The sequence below is a fragment of the Neopsephotus bourkii genome, unplaced genomic scaffold (genome assembly GCF_033783945.1).
Source record: "Neopsephotus bourkii isolate Nb327-2 ecotype Australia unplaced genomic scaffold, CSIRO-AGI_Nbou_v1 NB_1370, whole genome shotgun sequence".
NCBI classification, from domain to species: Eukaryota; Metazoa; Chordata; class Aves; order Psittaciformes; family Psittacidae; genus Neopsephotus; species Neopsephotus bourkii.
Window position 1 is genome coordinate 390,975 of NW_026901849.1, and position 17,384 is coordinate 408,358.

Here is a 17,384-nt window from a genome sequence, read left to right on the forward strand (position 1 = left end):
CAAACCCTATCCACTTCTGCTGTGCTTCTCAAGATGAGGACTTGCAAAGCTTCTTACAAACAACACAAGAATGAGCCTGCACTTGCTGGGAGCAATGTTTAGGACTGAACAGCCCTAACATCTTGCAGCAGGAAGTTCAGGGAGCAGAGTAACTAACGGAGCCTGCAGAGCCATGTCAATACCTTCCTGATGGAAGCACTCAGGGATCTTTAAGGGCCACATCACTGAGATGCTCGTGGTGCCTTCTCCAAAAGAAGCCTGATGCAGCTTAAGCCATGTCTCTCAAACAGCAGCATAACTTGTTCATGGCTTGTTTGGTTCATGGTGTTTGACGCCCTTCACTCCAGCCCACATCTGATGTGGAGAATTCACATCCTCCTCCTGGTATTCTGGCTCCCAGCTCTTTTGGACACTGCCCATTGGTGCCTTTGATGATTGCAGACATCTCCCAGACAAAACAAGGAGGGAGTTTGCTGGGGTTTGCTCGCACAGAGATGTGGAGGGAGCAACACCAGCCTCCCACATCTACAGAAACCAAACCCAGAGACAGGCAGCAGAAACTCCAGGACTGGCAGACACCTGGGAGAGAACAGCACAGGAAACCCTGTGCCAACGCTCCCGACACAGGCAAGGCTGAAGCACGCCCCAGTCCAGACCTCAGCCTTTGGAAATCTCCCATTCCCTCATCTCACGGGGTCAGCTCCTGTACAACAGAACAGTGGGAACTGCCTGACCCTTCCCCACGGCGGCTGCGGATGGGAGCGTCTGCGTCTGCACCCCACTGCTGTGCCTTTGTTCTCCTGCCCGAGTTTAACGGTCCCGTGCAGGAGCTGGGCTGTCAGCAGTGCCACTCAGAGAGCAGAGCACAAACCCCTGCACTGAGGGGTGAGGGTCATGGACAAGAAACCCCCCCCTGCTCCTGGCTTCCAGCCCAGCTCCTGCCTGTCAGGCCCCAGCAGCACAGGGAGCGCAGGAGCGTGTCCTTGAGCCTCCCCCAGCAGGAGACACTGAGGCCGGGGACAGCCCTTCCCTCGGCACCACATGCAGGGAGCAGGCAAGAGAGGAAAGGAACACACACAGCAATGGATGCTGCAGTCTCAAGGAGACACCACACGAGGTGTCCGAGTCCCATGCACTGGGCTGAGGTGGGACAGAACAGCTCAAACACAAAACCATGGGCCCAAAGGGAAGCTGCAGTAGAAACAACCCCCAGAGCAGTGCAGAGCAGTTTACAACAGAGAGAGGAATGAGGAGAATGCAGGGAAGGAGCACCTGGATGTGAGAAAGGCAGAGCCACTGGCGCTGCGCAGCCTGGGAGCTCAGCATCACACACAAGGGGCTACCTTAGAAGAATTCCAAGTACCTCATTTTAATTTCTTGACATGGTCAAAGTTTACATACGTTCATCTGGCAAAGAGAGCCCGACAACTGAAAAGGAATCAATACAAACACAAGGGGAAGTGCTGCTCCCAGACAGCAGCCAGAATGCAGTTGGTTTGTTACTGAGCATTTATTAGCGGGAAGACTAAGAGTTGACTTACTACAAACAACAACAGAAGAGTCTATAGCAAGGGCCAGCAGCCCTCCACACTGGGGGCAAATCCCTGGGAAACCAGCAAGAGACACCATGGCTCTTAGAGGTGGAAGCAGAAGAAACAAAGAAACTAAGTAGAAAACAAAGAGAGGGGAGAGATTCATTCCATTTGTCACTGTTGTTACAATGGAGGGAACACAACTATTAAGGCTACTGCACAATGAGAATATACAGGTGAAACAGCGAGACCTGGGCAACAGTGAGGTTCCTGAAACAAATGATTTCACAGTCCCTGAAGAGGGGACTTAAGTAGAAATACTATAAATAAGAAAAATTTGGGAGCCTGCAGCGTTCTGGGCCCGTTTGCCACACACAGAAACTGATGCAACACAACCAGTCATTCCCAAAGGGGTTTGTAAGGGACCATGAAATGTTTCGGCGGAGTCCCCAGGCACACGAGCATGCCCTCTGCAGGGGAAGGACTACAGGGTCTGCCATGGGAGCAGGGAGGTGGGCACCAGCCATCCTTACCCCAAGCACCAGCTGCACGGGAGCACTGCCAGGGGACAGTGGGGCTCAGCCTGAGCATGTGTGGAGACTACCAGGAGTTAGTATCGGACCTCGGGCCCCCCCTCCTCTCGGGCTGAAGGGGCAGCAGGATGTGTGTGAATAACGTTGGGTTTAGCCAAGAAAGGGGCTCTAAGTCCAATCACAACCAGGGGCAGAAGCCACCCGAGCTCCTGACCAGCTGGGACAGTGACCAGCTGAGTTTCAAGCACCACCTTGTGCTGCTCTGCACAGACCCAGCCAGAACTGACAAGGCAGAGGGATATGGGGCAGGCTCTGCTCAGTCAGGAGAGAGCCAGGAGTGCAGAGCAGGCAGCAGCACCAGGGCCAGGAGGGGCAGGCTCCCCTGTCCTTGCAGAGCACCAGCAGCAGAGGGGTCCAGCAGCAAAGAGCCAGCTTCTCCCCCACAGCACCACCACCCCAGCATGCTCAGTCTGCCCCGCTCCCAGAGCCCCCAGCTAAGAGATGGGGCAGGACAGGGGCTTGGTCTCTAGTATTGCTCCTACTCAGGTAGGAAGAAAGGCATGAAGGAATGTTCCTGCCTGGCTGGTGCTCTCACTCCGAAGTAGCCTCTAGGGCACCCCAAAGCAGCACGGCCTTCTCAGTACCAGTTACTAGAGGGAGGGAGAGCTCCTGAGACCTGAACAAAACCAATCACAAAACTAGGCAAGAGTTTCTTTAGAGTTTAACTAAGAATGCGATACTATTTCCAGCCAGTTTCCCATCTCGATAGTCACGTAACAAACCAAGGCAATGACGGTCTTTAGCTGACTGAACAGTTCTCAAGTTCAAACGTTGACACTTAATAGAGGGTCTCAGCATTGCTGCTCCGAGGCCTCTTGATCTTCTCAATGTTTTTAAGGATCATGTCATGCAAAGTGACCTGCAAAAAGGGAGACAAGGCCTCAGAGAGGGTGACGGGATGCAGCCTTCAGCCTTCACAATGAGCCCCAGTTAAAGCAGCAGCATAGCTCACGCTGGCACTACCCTCATCCCTTGCATGCAATCATACCCCTAGTTTAAGGTAAGGGCTTCTTTCAGCCAGATTGTGCAGAAGTCACTACATGTAACACAGAAATGATTTCTCTAAGGAGGCAAGGGATAGCTTGGGCTGCAAGGAGAGGTCAGGAGATGGAAGGAGTATTTTGTGCTAGACACTGGCACCCCCAGGAGAGGTGGCAGTCAGCTCCTCTCATCAGAGCCAGAGCAGCGCAGGGAGGAGGCAGGAGCGGATGCACCCCAAGGGGAAGGGCAGGGCAGGAGGGTCACAAGGGCTCTCTCCTGTTGGCAAGCTCCAGTTTTGCACTTACATATTGATTCCTCAGCTCTGAAATGATCAGGCGCAGACTAATGTACTCCTTCTCGTCGATCTCGGTCACGGTGCGGCGATAGTCCTCCTGCAGGGAGCAGTGGCTGAGCCCAGCGCTGCCTCCCCAGCACCAAGGGAACCCCCCCCCTTCAGCTGCTCTCCTCTAATGCAGATGTCCTGCATCCCCGCACAACCCCTTCCTGCCCCCCCCAAGACCCTCATCCCAAACAGGACAGTGATGAAGTGGCCCAAAGAGTCCCAGAAAGCAGCAGCATGTACCATGCACACCTCCACTTCCCCACTCACTTACCACATGAGGGTACTTAGCTATTTTGGAAACCAATTTTGCTCTTGTGATATAATATCTGGTAAGAAAAGGGAGAGACTAAAGGTCAGATTAACAGCACCGAGATCTTTTTCAGGCCCAAGCTGCCCTAGGAAAGCTGGGAGACCTTCCCCAAGCACCTCCCTTTCCCAAGGGGCTCCCACAAACGAGGCTTGTCCTTGCATGCCTACCTAGAAATCTGGTCCAGGTAGGATGCTGCCTCACTCTCCACAGTTCGAAGCTCAGCAACTGTTTCCTCCTGCAGGGAAGAGCAGGAAGTCATTAGCTGCACAAGACTGCTCACTAGGGCTCTGCAAGCAGCACGTCTCAGCAGTACCGTGTCAAGCTCAGGCTGGGCTTTTAGAACCTGAGTGAACACTATCAAATGAGAGATTCAGAAGAAGCCAAGAGATCCCTGTCCCTGGAGCACAGCTCCTCCTGCAGCAGGGCCTAGAGCCAGCAGTGCCTCACCTGAATAGAAACACCAAAGTTGTTTCCATCTTCTATCCTGGGAATGAGAAGCTGCACCCACATTTTGACCTGTGGTGGAGAGATCACAGCACTCATCACTACCGACATCTCCACAGAGACCGTGCTCAAAAAGAGAGGGGCCACAGAAGGGCCACAAAGATGATCCAAAGTTGAGAGCTGGGCTTGTTCAGCCTAGAGAAGGGTCCGGGAAGGCCTTACCCCCACGTTCCAGTGTTTAAAGGGTGGCTACAAAGAAGAGTGAGACTCCCTTTTGACAAGGGCTCACATGGAGGAGAGAAAGGGTGATGGGCACAAGTTACTCCTGGGGAGATTCCAGCTGGACACAGGGAAGCTTTTCCCAATGAGAACTATCAGCTGCTGGGATAATCTCCCCAGTGAAGTGCTGGATTCCTCAGTACTGGCCACTGTTAAGATTCAGCTGGTCAGAGTGCTGGGATATCTAGTGTAGGTTATGCTTTGCCTAGAAAGGTTGCACCAGACGATCCTTGAGGTCCCTTCCAAGCTGGGATTCTAGGATTATTTCCCTACACCTATCCCCAGCCACTCTCAGCCACTGCAATACAAATCCTGCCTTTCCTCATCCACAGAGTACAGAGGGGTCAGCGCCTTCCACCCAGAGCAGCTTTGCCTCCATCCTCCTGCTTCCACGTGGCTCCAGAGCTCATACCCACCGTATTACACTTCTCAATAAGCAGCCTGATTTCTGGTTTCACTTTCTCAATGATGTCCACCAGCTGCTGGTTGCTCTTCAGCATCCCATTGGGCATCACAAACACTTTGGTACCTACCAGCAGAGGAGAAAAACACCTCATGAGGACACACAGGAAGAGCTGTACCAGCGGATCAGACCCAAGGTCCAACTGAGCATCTGATCTCCTGCAAAGGCTTGTGGACACTGAGTCAGGCTATAGCTAACTTGCAGGGCAGGGGAGATCTGACACGGGATGACAGCAGTTACCACAGGGAAGAAGAGAGAACGTGGAGCTGAAGAGCTCCAGGCTGCTGAGCCTGGGCACAAGGGATTTGCTGCTCCACGTGTGCAAGCTCTTTGTGCCTCAGCTTAAGCCAAAGCCTGGTATCTTCCTCCCGACAGAGAGAGCCACAGGGAGATGAGCTGCCTCTGTCAGCAAGCCAGGCTCAAGCAAGTACTGCTTGTGGCTATCAGAAAAGTCCTAATTATGCTTCTGAGAGCTGGAACCTGACTCCTCCTCAACAGAAGCGTAGGTCAAGCTTGGAGAGGTCGTGGGGATAGGCCTGCATGAGCAGCAGCTGCTGTCAGGACAGGGCAAGGGGGATTCATGCCATTTCATATCCCCAGGGCATGGTGCACTGGTTCAGGGTGCAAGCAACAACACAAGGGGCTTGGGGACTCTTACCCTGAAAGGTCTCCTCGTGGTCCTCCAGCTTCCTCTTTTTCATATTTGGCTAAAACATACAAAATGTTTTAGTCACAAACTACTCAGGAGCTACAGCAGCGTCCCACAGGAACCAAGGGAAATCTCAGAGCCTCTGCTAGGCTCCTGGATCTAAGCATCCTTCTTTGAGAGCAAAGGAGGTCTGCAGAGCACAGTACTGCCTTCAGCAGACTTCCCAGAGCAGATCCTAAAAGCCTTTGGGAGAGCCATAGCCTTTTACTGAGTGAGAATACACCTACTCCAGCACAGGGCAAGCCATGCAGTTTTAATCAAGAGAAGCAGGGATCAGAGCCAAGAGAGTAACCTTACCCCATCCAGTCCATCGTGGCTGTTTGTGAGAAGAATTGGGTCAGGCACTGGGAGGTTCATGTCCGAATGTATCTGAGTGAGATCATGAATATTCAGGATCGGGTCCTGGAAAATAAAGCAGATTTGTTATTTAATTATAAGTGAAAAAATTCTGTCCCACCAAACACAATGAGAAAACAGAAGATTCAGCCCTCTCCCATATCCAACTATAAAATAAGGACAAATGAAACACAAAGGGTCTAACAATAAGCCTGTGAGGAGCCCTCCCTCCACCCAAGAGCAGCGTGCCAGCTCCAGCCTGGATCAAAGCTATCAACAGCCTGCAGGGTTGGAGCCACGTGAGAGCACAGCACAGCCCCACACAGCAAAACATGTAAGAAAGATAAATGTGATCACACAAAGAGAACTGCAAGGGGAAGCACCCCCTCTAGAGCCAACAGCACTCAAATGCATGCAAGCGACTGAGCTGCCGGTTCACCCCCGTGTGCCACAGTGGAAGACACAAGAGGCCAGGACCTGGCACGGTGCTGTCAGCGCTCAGCTCGGAGGTGAAAAAGGAGACAGAAAGATCTCACCTTGAGGAACCCATCGAGCTCTAACAGCTTCTTTGGGAAAAAGTTTGCCACCAGGTCTTCAGCCTGAGAGAGAAAGCAGAGACAATGATGGGAACCAGCGCTGCGAGGTTCCCACCGCCAGAGAACAGCAGGAAACCAACTGGCCAAAGGCAGGAACCAGCAGAGCACACGGGTGCTGTGGCTGCTGTCACACCGAGGCAGGGTGACAATGGGCCAGGAGAGCACGAGGCTCGAGCCCCTCGCCACGGTTGGTGCCTGATGCGCTGCGGAGCTTCCTGCAGAGGCTCAGACCACAGCCGGGTCTCTCGGGGACATGGACCCGATGGGCTCGTCCCTGTCCCACCGGGGGCAGCGCAGGGGGATGCTCACCTCGCTCGTGATCCGCTCCCTGAAGGAATCAACCTGCACAGGGAGAGAAACAGCAGCTCAGTCACTCCCGAGCCACACCGAGCGCCTCGGGGGCACCTCCCGCCCTCCGAGGGACTACCGGGAGCTGACCGCGCCGCTGGGCACCGAGCGGCCGCTGCCGGGGCCGCCAGAAGCTGCTCCCCCCGCTCCGCCTGCGCGGCCCGGGCCCCAACGGCCCATCCGTCAGCACGAGGAGAACCCAACACCGGGCGCGGAGGGGCAGGTTCCAGGCCTCGCTTGGGCCAGCGCGCGCCCGCCCGGTGCAGCGGCGGCGGCTGGGCCGTGCTCAGCGACCTCACGTCCAACGGCCGCGGTGGAACCAGCGGGCAGCGGCGGCGGTGGCGTGGGGCCGCCCCGCCCCGAGGCCCGGGCCCAGCCCGCACGGCGGGGGCGCTCAAGGGGGGGGCGGGGGGGCCGCCGGCGGGGTGCGCACCTTGAGCTTCACCTCCGGGTCCACCTTGAGCAGCGAGGCCATGGCGGCGGCGGGCGGGGAGCGTCCGGTCCGGTCCGGGGATGCCGCGGGGGCCGCGCTGCCGCTGCCCCAACACCGGCGTCGCCGCCACCACCGGAACTGACCTCACCCGGCGCGCCCGCCAATTGCCGCGCGCCTCCCTCCGCCGCGCGCACGCGCCGCCGCCCGAGGTCCTGGCCGCTCACGGGAAAAATGGCCGCTCCTCTTCCACACAGCTCACACGCCCCTCTTACACCCCTGGCAGGACCGCGCCCCGCGGCCTGACGTCACATCCGCCGCGCGGCGGTGGCGATGGCGCGGGGCTGAGCGGGCATGGAGGGCAGCCGCGCGGCCGGCGGCACGGCGCAGGTCAGCTTCGTGTGCCAGCGCTGCGGGCAGCCGCTCAAGCTCGACACCTCCTTCAAGATCCTGGACCGCCTCACCATCCAGGAGCTCACCGGTACCGCGGGGCGGAGGGAGGGCGGGGGGCGGCGGCGGGCCGGGCCCGGACACGGGTAACGCCTCCTCTCCCGCAGCCCCGCTGCTGGCCGCTGCCCCTGCCCGGCCCGGTGACGCGCACGAAGAGGAGAGCGCCCTCACGGAGGTACGGCGGGGTCGGGCGCAGCGGCGGGGGTGTTCCCTTCTCCCCCCGCCACGCCCGGTGACGGTGTCCGCTTGTCCCGCAGGAAGCCTTCGCGGAGAACCGGCAGGATGGCGTGTCCAGGCGGTTCATCCCGCCGGCCAGGTACGGCCGCGCTCCCGGCAGGCCCGATCCGCCCCTAGCCCCTCCGTGGGGAGGCCCGGGGAAACGGGGTCCTGTCCGTCCCATCCCTACCGATGGAACGGGGTCCTCTCAGCAGCGGGGCTCAGCTGAGCCCTGCCTGTCGAAGCCAGTCCTGTGTGAGCGCTGTTTCCCCCGGGAGTGCGTGGCACTGCCTGGGGCTGCCCCTTACCTCCGGGTGAACCCAACCACCATCCCCTAGAGCTCACCCACACTCCAGCTCCTCCTGTCCTGTGCTCGTCCCTTCTGCCTCTTGAGCCAGCCTCAGGTTTAAGCCTGGCCCCTGAGCACTCAGCTCTCCATTAAATTCTTTCCAAGAATGATGTCAACAGAAAGTGCCAACAGCTTCACGCTGATCGGGGAGGCGTCGGATGGCGGCACCATGGAAAACCTCAGCCGCAGACTGAAGGCAAGTTGTGGGTGAGCTGGTAAGTTTGGGCACCTCCGAGCCAGAGCTGGAGGATGCTCTGGGAGATGCAGTGGTACTGGTGGTGAGTTTTGGGTGAGGAACCAGCAGTAGCCACGGCTTCACCCAACCTGATGGCAAATGCTTCCTGCAGGTCACCGGCGACCTCTTTGACATCATGTCTGGGCAGACAGATGTGGATCACCCTCTGTGTGAGGAGTGCACGGACACGCTGCTGGACCAGCTGGACACTCAGCTGAACATCACCGAGAACGAGTGCCAGAACTACAAGTGAGTGAGCTGGAGGCAACCCAGGACCAAGCAGCTTTAGGCTGGGGAAAGCCCAGAGCCTTCCCATGACCACTGAGATATCCCTGACGAGCACGTGGGGTTTTCTTTGAATGACATGAAACCTTAACTTGTGAGAGTCCCGTGGTAACAGCTTCTCCAGCTGAGGTCTGTGGCATTCCAGTGCAGCCCAGGGCTCCAAAGACACAGTTCCTGTCAGGCAGAAGCAGCCCTCAGTCACCGTCTTGCTCCCCTGCTCTGTGTATTCCTGATTCATGGTACAGGATCAACACAGCTTGGGAGCAACAACAGTGGGAGACCCCAGTCCCCATCTGCACTGCTTCCATCAGGAGCCTCCCAGCATCCCTGGTTTGGTAATCCTGGTGCTCTGCTTTAGGAGGTGTCTGGAGATCCTGGAACAAATGAACGAGGATGATAAGGAGAAGCTGCAGATGGAACTGAAGGAACTCGCACTGGAAGAAGAGCAGCTGATCCAGGAGCTGGAGGATGTCGAGAAGAATCGCAAGGTTGTGGCTGAAGACTTTGAGAGAGTGCGGGCAGAGGCAGAGCGGCTGGAGCAGGAAGAAGCTCAGTGAGTGACCCACAGCTCAGCTTATGGCAGGGACTTTAAGGAACAGATAAATGAGATTATAATGTAGAGAAAGCTGTTAAGTAACAGCCAAATGCAGGTGGCTTGGTCTTTGCAAAACTGGAGTTGGCATGGCCGAATAAGCCCTGGAGTACCAGGAGAGCAGTCGCTTGAGTGTAAAAGTACTTGACATTTGTCGTCTTGCTCTTGTTCAAAGGTATCAGAAGGAATACTGTGAATTCAAGAGGCAACAGCTGGAGCTGGACGATGAGCTGAAGAGTGTGGAGAACCAGATGCGCTATGCCCAGATGCAACTGGATAAACTAAAGAAAACCAACGTGTTCAACGCCACCTTCCACATCTGGTACCGTGGGGCTGCTCGGAGCAGGGACAGTACCAATGGGGTCACACGTGCCTAAAGGAGGCTGCAGAGAGGCTGTTGATAAGGGCCTGTAGGGGCAGGACAAAGGGAATGGCTTGAACCTGCCAGAGGGGAGACTGAGCTGAGCTCTTAGGCAGAAGCTCTTCCCCGTGAGGGTGCTGAGGCGCTGGCACAGGGTGCCCAGAGAAGCTGTGGCTGCCCCATCCCTGGCAGTGCTCAAGGCCAGGTTGGACACAGGGGCTTGGAGCAAGCTGCTCCAGTGGAAGGCGTCCCTGCCCGTGGCAGGGGTTGGAGCTGGATAGGCTTCAGGGTCCCTTCCAACACAAACCAGTCTGGGATTCCATGATAAACAGATAACAAGGGCTTTCTATTTACATACACTTTGTAATCAGAACCCCAACCCCCCTTTGCTGAGCTCCCCGTGCATGGGGGATGGCTGTTGCACTGCAGCCATCACACACTTTACTGCCAGAAGCTGTTCCTGCTCCAGCAGTTTATTTCTACTTCCTCCTATCCCAGGCACAGTGGTCAGTTTGGCACAATAAATAACTTCAGACTTGGCCGTCTCCCCAGCGTTCCTGTAGAATGGAATGAGATCAACGCTGCCTGGGGGCAGACTGTGCTGCTGCTCCATGCCCTTGCAAACAAAATGGGCCTGAAGTTTCAAAGGTACATGCCATATAACATAACCTTTTGCTTCTGGCCCAGAGACAGTTAAGCTCATCTGCCTGTGAATCCTGTCTCCTTTCAGATACCGTCTTGTACCATATGGCAACCACTCATATTTGGAGTCCCTCACGGACAAATCAAAGGTAAGAGACCCCACACAAGTCGCACTGACCTTGAGTACCACAGAGCCCTGGTCACAGAAGGCAAACTTAGCTTTTTGTGACTCTATGGTACAGGACAAGTACATGCCACAACTTCTCTACTGTAATAACTAGTATCTAATCTAGTAATTCCATATCCTGTATCAAGCTGCTCTTCCTGCCACCTGGTTAAAAACAACAGGACTCTGGAGCCAAACACTGCACTGGCCAGAGGAAGATGGTTTGGGCTGGTTGTTAGTGATTAGGAACCCAAGCCTGCACGTAACAGGCACCAATCACAAAACAAGTCACCCTTGCTACGTGCCACAAACCATTTCTAATGATCCCATGACAATTTTAAGCCTCACACTAAAGAGGACTAAAGAGCTGCAATGACTGAACCTAAATGGGAATGCTTAGAGTACTTGAAACCCATCTGTTTTCCAGGAGCTTCCCTTGTACTGCTCTGGAGGCCTGAGGTTCTTCTGGGACAATAAATTTGACCACGCGATGGTGGCTTTCCTGGACTGCGTGCAGCAGTTTAAAGAGGAAGTGGAGAAAGGGGAAACCCGGTTTTGTTTGCCCTACAGGTGAGTAATGCTCTCTAACACAGGAAGTGAACACCTCGTGTGCAGTCCCACACAGCACCGACTGACCCAGTTCTGCCCTGGAATCAGCCCGTGATCTTTATAACATGCAAGATTACCCCATTTCTCTTAGTACTTAAAGCCTGTTCCTCAGGTGAAGACCTGAGGCTTGCTAGATTTCAGGTAAAACCGAAGTATTCTTACATAAAATAACAAATGTCAGGTTAAAATGTCACATGGAAATGAAATGCTCGCACTAGTAACACACTAATGAAGCTTTGTATGGTCTAGGATGGACGTGGAGAAAGGAAAGATTGAAGACACAGGCGGCAGCGGTGGCTCTTACTCTATTAAAACACAATTTAACTCTGAGGAGCAATGGACAAAAGCACTGAAATTCATGTTAACTAACCTGAAGTGGGGTCTTGCCTGGGTCTCATCCCAGTTCTATAACAAGTAACCATGGGAAGAACTCGTCCTGGCACCTGCAGGATGTCTGCGTTCCGTTGGAGAAAGTCACATTAAGATGTCTCTTAATATAAACCAGTATAAAATGTTTACAATACCAAAAAACCACAAGACACTTTATTTAAAAGACCATTATTACAAGTAGTATATAGAAAAGCAATATGTAAAGTTGTGTCATGGAGCTGAACACAATAAAAAGCTGTTAAATCAATGCTAAACTGGCACTTTGAGGTTTATAGATTGAAATTACTGCTCAACTTCAAACGGGTGAGTTCAGTATCACTCTTACAGCTGAACACAGGTTAGAGAAGTGAAATGTTACAGAAACGTGGAGGAACTCAAGGTAACTGCACTCTGAAATAAAGGATTGTATGTCACTACTCTGTGCCACTCAACGTAGCAAGGTTTGATACTGTTTCAGGTGCTGTTAGCTGGGATGGTGCTGGTGTTTGTGATGCTTCCTGCAGCCTGTTCTCACCTGGAGGTGCACCCAGTAAATAATAAAGCACTGTTCTATGCAGAGAGTGCTTCCATGTGACGTGGGCACAGCTCCCAGCGAGGGGCTCAGCAAGCCCCTGCTATCGCGACAGTCGCATCGCTTTCCAAACTGGGGGAGCTGTCCCTTTCACCACAGAGGGGGGCAACTGCCTGCTGGGGTGGGAGCAGAGAGGGGACACAGGAACATCCTGGATGCCTGAGACAAGAGTTAGCTTTAAAGCAGCAGCAAATAGAGAAAGCAAGTACAGCTCTGTAATGGGGTTGGGAGCTGCTCCTAGTGCCATTACCACACCATAGCCTCACTGCCTTTTCAGAACGTGACTCCTTAGAGCTTTCTCCTGGTTCAAGGAAACTTCTGTTCGTAACTAAGCTGATGTAGGTCTTACAATAAAGACTTTTCCTGCCCAAAGAGGTTATTTCTACTTGGGTCCTGGTGCCTCCCTTCACAGCACTGGGGTGTTGCCTGAAAGGAGCTTTTCTAACTTAACACTGGTGTTCCAACCAAAAGCAAACCAAACTGCATGGGGTGCTCTGGGCAGTGGCAGTGCTTTGCTGCCCCGGGGCAGGCAGCTCTACTGAAGAGGCCCAGTTCTGTGTTGCAGAGCTTTTGTTCCACAGCTCCTGTAGCACTGCCTCGGAGTGGTGCTGCCAATGACCTGTTTCAGTACTGCATAAGAAAAATCTTGTATGCTCTGTGAAGTGATGCCAGTGATGCAGTTCAAATGCTCCACAACCTTAAAAAAAACCCAAGAAAAACCCAAGAGAGCTACTTAGTAACACTGCATAGGAGATGTTCCTTTACAGACATGCTTCTTAATCCTGCAAATCTAATGGGAATAACAGAAATAAGTGCCCCATGGCCACACTTCAACAAATGTGAAGCCTCTCAGTATGTTTTCTGTGTGGTTGGGGGTTTGTTTGCTTGGTTTAGGGGGGTTTTATGTTTGTTCTGCATTTTCTTTGAAGAGGTGAAAAAGCTACAGGCTGTGAAGTCCCATGGGATTACTTCACCTGTATGGGGTTTGTTCTGACTGGAGATGCTGAAGCACAAGGACATACACACACTAGTGCACGCAGGAGCCTTCCAACACCCTCACACGTGCTTCCTGCTGCACTTCAACAACCCACATAGAGCCAACACCTTTGGAAGTGACTGTACCTGCTTCCAGTGCCCAGGGTTTAGTACGAACATGCTTGTGCTGATGATTCCTACAGCCAAGAGCATGAAATCTTCCTTCACTGTCAAAAACTCTGCTCTGCAGAAGTAAAAGTGTCTCTTGGTGTCATCAATGCCAGCTTTGCAGTTCGAAAGCACCTGCTTCTGGCAGGGCTACAAAGCACATGTTCACTTACTCAGTCCAAACAGAGCCTGATGCTGTTAACTTTAATGGACAGTGCCAAAGCTGGGTTTTATAATTACATTAAACATTTCCCTAGTTTGCCCCTAAAGCACCTGTGTAGAAGCACACTGCTTTGAACATTAAGCTAAATAAATGCTGAAAGCCCCTCAAAATTACTGGGTTTAAAAAACATGCCCCCCCAAAATGGTATCATGGGAATTATGCTATTTCTTAAGGGCTTTTTTAGGGTTTTCATTTCAAACAGTTAAAGCATCAGCCATGGGAGCTACTCACACTTGCAGTTTGCTTGGTGTGGAGTTTTCAATGGCCACCTTCAACAGAGTGTCGTAGATGGCATCTCGTGCAAGGTAGGAGAAGTCAAGGAGCTGAATACACATCTGATGTAAGGGCTTGGTGGGAAGCAAGCAGCCGTTGTACCCTAGCACAGAGATCACACAGGATCAGCGCCACATCCCAAGGCATGAAACTGGATTAGAAAGAAGCCACGAGCTACAGATGGAGATTCCTGGTGCCAACTGCCCCTTGTTTCTGAGTGCCACAGGCTTTCTCAAGCTCAGTATCATCTCACTGATACCTAAATTCAGGCTGTTAGACCTCGGCACTTGTAGAAACCATGCTCTTACATTAGGTTTTGGGGGTTTTAAACTCTTCTACTGAACAGATCATGTTCAACATGCTGTCCAACAGCACCCATTGGATTCTAGTATGGACAAAGTTCTCACCCAAAAAGTAAAGCCCTGCACAATGTGAATGCACCATATGCCAAAATCTGTAAGAGGAGACATTCTGGTTCAAACCAGCAATGGCTCTATTCCCCCTTTTGGAAACCCTTTTCCCATCCTCTCCTCTTAATCCTCTTACTCAGAACCTCCAGGAGCAATTCCACGTAAGCCAAAGGAGTCGAGACGTTGACCTGGAAGTGCAGAGTTTTTAGAACAGCCAGTTCTGACTCGAGCAGCTCCTGTTTCGTGTATGAGTACTTCAGAGACTGCAGAAATTTTAAAGCTACATCGCTGTTAACTCTCTGAGGAGGAAAAAGAGGGGAAAAAAGACAAATGAGCTCCTGGGCAGCGGGGAGAAGCAAGCACCTCCTTGGTTTACTCCTCCCACTGGATTTCAGCCAGAACCACTGCAGCTCCCATGGCTCTCTAACCCTGTCTAACTCCTCTGTTGACCTGGAATTAAAACTCCAGTTCAGATGTTCTCTCCCCAGTCTTTCCCCCTGTAGACATACAGCTTTTGACAACCACAGACTGACTTTTCCCCACTGCCTGTACTTTTCCCCCCCAATATTGGGAACATCTCCTCACAAATTGCTACTTGACAAGTGACAATTCATCTGCCCTAAATGTTTAAACCTAAATTTAGGTCTCCATTTCAATATACTTTGCATTTTATGATCAGTAATAGTTTTAAAATTGGAAATAGCAGAATCATAGAATTGTGTGGGTTGGAAAGGACCTTGAGATCATCCACTTCCAACCCCCTGCATGGGCAGGGACAACTCACACTAAACCATGGCACCCAAGGCTCTGTCCAGCCCAGCCTTGAACACTGCCAGGGATGGAGCATTCACAACTTCTCTGGCAACCCATTCCAGTGCCTCACCACACTCACAGTAAACAATTCCTTCCTTATACCTAACCTGAACTTCCCCTGTTTCAGTTTGAACCCATCACCCCTTGTCCTATCACTGCAGTCCCTGATAAAGAGTCCCTCTCCAGCATCCTTGTAGCCCCCTTCAGACACTGGAAGCTGCTCTGAGGTCTCCACACAGCCTTCTCTTCTCCAGCCTGAACAGCCCCAGTGTTCTCAGCCTGGCTCCATACGGAAGGTGCTCCAGCCCCTGATTGCTCTCATGGCCCTCTTTCTTTCTAATCTCCTTTTTAACAGACATAAGCGTACCCCATAGCTTGCTACACTGCTAAAAGCCATGACAAGAACAGGTTCATCGAGCTTACGGTATAGTGCAGGGACAGTTTGCTCGCGAGCTGAACGCATGACACAAGCCGCAGGACAAACGTGTTGTAGAGCTGATCTTCCAGAGAGCTGCAGCTGCTGCCTCCCCCCTGCTCACAGTGTTTAACGCTCTTCCTAGAAGACTTAGAGATTTGTTCCACCTGCTTGATCATAAACCTACAAAACCCAAAACTGCTCAGAAAACCGTTCTCTTCTGCTAAGCAAAAGGACAAGCAGCAGTTCTGCACGTATTCAGCTCAAAACCTGAGCTAAATGAGCAAAGAGATAAAGCTCTGGGGCTGCAAAAACGCATCACAGGTTGGTTGAGCGAGCGGTCCAGAGCACATGAGAGGGACACGGAACGCACGGAGCACTCGGGATGCTCCTTACCTTTCAAATAACTCCACTGCCTGGTACCTCGCCATCGGGTCCAGGCACCACTTTTCAGCCAAGAGGAAGATGAACTCTGCAAGGGAAGGGCAGAGTCAGCCCTGCCCCGGCCCTGACCAGCACAGGCCACCGGGCTGGGCCTCACCCACGATCCGCTCCTCCTTGAAGCACCCGACCCCCTCGGGCAGCTCGCTCAGGTGCCGCTCGTTCTCCGTGGCCAGGCAGATCAGCGCGTCCTCGATGACCTCCGGGGACACCCTCCCAAAGGCGGGGCCCGGGTCACGGCACCGGGATGCTGCTTGCGCCTGGGAGCCCATTGCCCGCTCCGGTAACTGCTCCAACGGCGCCGCAGCGGCCCCTCAGCGGGGACACACCTCAGCACGCGCGCGGTCACGGGGCCCCGCTCCGCCAATCAGAGCTCGACTCCGCTCCGGCCGGCCGCGCGTCACTCCGCAGCCAACCACTCGACGCCTCGCTCCCAAAGCCACTTCGGATTGGACGCATGTCCCTCCTGGATGTGACGTCAGCACGCTGTACGCAAGTGGCGGGGGGAAAGATGGCGGCGCAGGAGCCGGGCCGGGAGGCGGCGTTCGCACGGCGCATCGACCCTCGGCGGGAGCCGGGGCTGAGCCCCCAGCAGCGGCTGCAAATGGAGCAGGTGGAGCGCGCCCTGCGGAGCCGCCTCCGCGGCCGCAACGCGCTGCTGGCGCTCGGCATCGGCGCCGTCACGGTCGGGATCTGTATCCTGCGGGGCCGGGCCGGGCCGGGGCGGGGTTGGGACCGGGACCGGGAGCGCTCCGCGCCCGCTCTTCTCCTTAACGCGGCCCGCAGACGCATACACCTTCTACTCGGTGTCGCAGGAGCGGTTCCTGGACGATCTGGAGCAGGAGGCGGAGGCGGCGCGGGCGCGGGCCCGGGCGCGGGCTGAGAGCGCAGCGAGCTGAGCGCGGAGCGCCCGGCCCGGCCCCGCTGAACGGCGAGAGCTGCAGCCCCCGCGGCGCGGGAGGGGGAAGCGCCCGGCCCCGGCTGCGGGGTCTGGGCCTGCCCGGTGCGGTGCAGGGAGACGCGCCGGGGGCTCCCGCGCTGGCGGCTGCCGTTGCCAGGGCCCTGCTCCGGGAAGGGCAGCGCTGCCCATGGCTTCCGTTAATAAACAGCCCGTATGCAGCCTGCATCGGTGCCTGGTGCAGTCGCTGCTGAACAGAGCCCGGCTCCGGTGTCTGCTGAGATGGGGCAAGTTTCTCCTTTGCTCTGTATCATCTTAGCTCGGTTTGTGCTCTGCAGGAGCAAGGTCACGAGTCCCGCCAGACAGACAGAAACAGACCCGGGCTGTATTTAATTGGTATTTATGAAACACTTTCCAGGCATCAGTTCATAACTAAGTGCACCCGCTGCTGGTCCTGGTCACGTTACAGAGCCCAGGGAAGCTCTTTCCGGCTCTGCTGTGCAGGATGAGCTGAGGGCGGCAGCAAGCAGGGCAGCCC

General features: G+C 54.4%; 4 protein-coding genes across 6 annotated transcripts; 2 read left to right on the forward strand and 2 right to left on the reverse strand.

Moving 5' to 3' along the window:
- Window positions 1–2,769: 2,769 nt before the first annotated feature.
- Window positions 2,770–7,505, reverse strand: PSME3 (proteasome activator subunit 3). The gene is made up of 11 exons (XM_061367014.1): window positions 7,368–7,505; window positions 6,896–6,928; window positions 6,527–6,589; window positions 5,952–6,056; window positions 5,604–5,652; window positions 4,899–5,011; window positions 4,207–4,275; window positions 3,927–3,994; window positions 3,721–3,775; window positions 3,412–3,498; window positions 2,770–2,984 (listed from the first exon to the last, which is right to left on the reverse strand). Exons 1-11 carry the CDS (start codon window positions 7,407–7,409, stop codon window positions 2,904–2,906), a joined length of 765 nt encoding a protein of 254 aa, XP_061222998.1. The 5' UTR covers window positions 7,410–7,505; the 3' UTR covers window positions 2,770–2,903.
- A 171-nt stretch (window positions 7,506–7,676) lies between these two features.
- On the forward strand, window positions 7,677–12,209 carry BECN1 (beclin 1). The gene is made up of 11 exons (XM_061367008.1): window positions 7,677–7,845; window positions 7,922–7,989; window positions 8,072–8,130; window positions 8,485–8,575; window positions 8,727–8,863; window positions 9,258–9,452; window positions 9,667–9,813; window positions 10,351–10,500; window positions 10,583–10,643; window positions 11,088–11,230; window positions 11,519–12,209. Exons 1-11 carry the CDS (start codon window positions 7,719–7,721, stop codon window positions 11,685–11,687), a joined length of 1,347 nt encoding a protein of 448 aa, XP_061222992.1. The 5' UTR covers window positions 7,677–7,718; the 3' UTR covers window positions 11,688–12,209.
- On the reverse strand, window positions 11,784–16,255 carry CNTD1 (cyclin N-terminal domain containing 1). Of its 3 annotated transcripts, none has more exons than XM_061367009.1 (7): window positions 16,049–16,255; window positions 15,904–15,979; window positions 15,516–15,690; window positions 14,416–14,578; window positions 13,828–13,972; window positions 13,353–13,449; window positions 11,784–12,927 (listed from the first exon to the last, which is right to left on the reverse strand). In XM_061367009.1, exons 1-7 carry the CDS (start codon window positions 16,218–16,220, stop codon window positions 12,766–12,768), a joined length of 990 nt encoding a protein of 329 aa, XP_061222993.1. In that variant the 5' UTR covers window positions 16,221–16,255; the 3' UTR covers window positions 11,784–12,765. The 3 variants fall into 3 exon arrangements, 2 of the variants coding, with proteins under 2 accessions (XP_061222993.1, XP_061222994.1); XR_009727472.1 differs by having other exon boundaries at window positions 12,793–12,927; window positions 13,353–13,523; XM_061367010.1 differs by lacking the exon at window positions 11,784–12,927 and having other exon boundaries at window positions 13,320–13,523.
- A 173-nt stretch (window positions 16,256–16,428) lies between these two features.
- LOC133219595 (cytochrome c oxidase assembly factor 3 homolog, mitochondrial) lies at window positions 16,429–17,072 on the forward strand. Its single transcript, XM_061367011.1, has 2 exons — window positions 16,429–16,643; window positions 16,735–17,072. The coding sequence occupies exons 1-2, from the start codon at window positions 16,460–16,462 to the stop codon at window positions 16,845–16,847; spliced, it is 297 nt and encodes a 98-aa protein (XP_061222995.1). The 5' UTR covers window positions 16,429–16,459; the 3' UTR covers window positions 16,848–17,072.
- Window positions 17,073–17,384: the final 312 nt, after the last annotated feature.

What these genes read in the sequence shown, in the direction of transcription:
- PSME3 (XM_061367014.1), bottom strand. Translation starts at nt 7,409, where the DNA reads ATGGCCTCGCTGCTCAAGGTGGACCCGGAGGTGAAGCTCAAG. An exon ending in GGGAGCGGATCACGAGCGAG is followed by an intron (nt 6,590 to 6,895) that starts GTGAGCATCCCC and finishes TTTCTCTCTCAG; the next exon opens with GCTGAAGACCTGGTGGCAAA. An exon ending in CAGAGCTGAGGAATCAATAT is followed by an intron (nt 2,985 to 3,411) that starts GTAAGTGCAAAA and finishes CCCTTTTTGCAG; the next exon opens with GTCACTTTGCATGACATGAT.
- BECN1 (XM_061367008.1), top strand. Translation starts at nt 7,719, where the DNA reads ATGGAGGGCAGCCGCGCGGCCGGCGGCACGGCGCAGGTCAGCTTCGTG. An exon ending in AGGAGAGCGCCCTCACGGAG is followed by an intron (nt 7,990 to 8,071) that starts GTACGGCGGGGT and finishes CTTGTCCCGCAG; the next exon opens with GAAGCCTTCGCGGAGAACCG. An exon ending in CGGTTTTGTTTGCCCTACAG is followed by an intron (nt 11,231 to 11,518) that starts GTGAGTAATGCT and finishes TGTATGGTCTAG; the next exon opens with GATGGACGTGGAGAAAGGAA.
- CNTD1 (XM_061367009.1), bottom strand. Translation starts at nt 16,220, where the DNA reads ATGGGCTCCCAGGCGCAAGCAGCATCCCGGTGCCGTGACCCGGGCCCC. An exon ending in CAAGGAGGAGCGGATCGTGG is followed by an intron (nt 15,980 to 16,048) that starts GTGAGGCCCAGC and finishes CTTCCCTTGCAG; the next exon opens with AGTTCATCTTCCTCTTGGCT. An exon ending in AACTGTCCCTGCACTATACC is followed by an intron (nt 14,579 to 15,515) that starts GTAAGCTCGATG and finishes TTTCCTCCTCAG; the next exon opens with AGAGTTAACAGCGATGTAGC.
- LOC133219595 (XM_061367011.1), top strand. Translation starts at nt 16,460, where the DNA reads ATGGCGGCGCAGGAGCCGGGCCGGGAGGCGGCGTTCGCACGGCGCATC. An exon ending in CGCCGTCACGGTCGGGATCT is followed by an intron (nt 16,644 to 16,734) that starts GTATCCTGCGGG and finishes CGCGGCCCGCAG; the next exon opens with ACGCATACACCTTCTACTCG.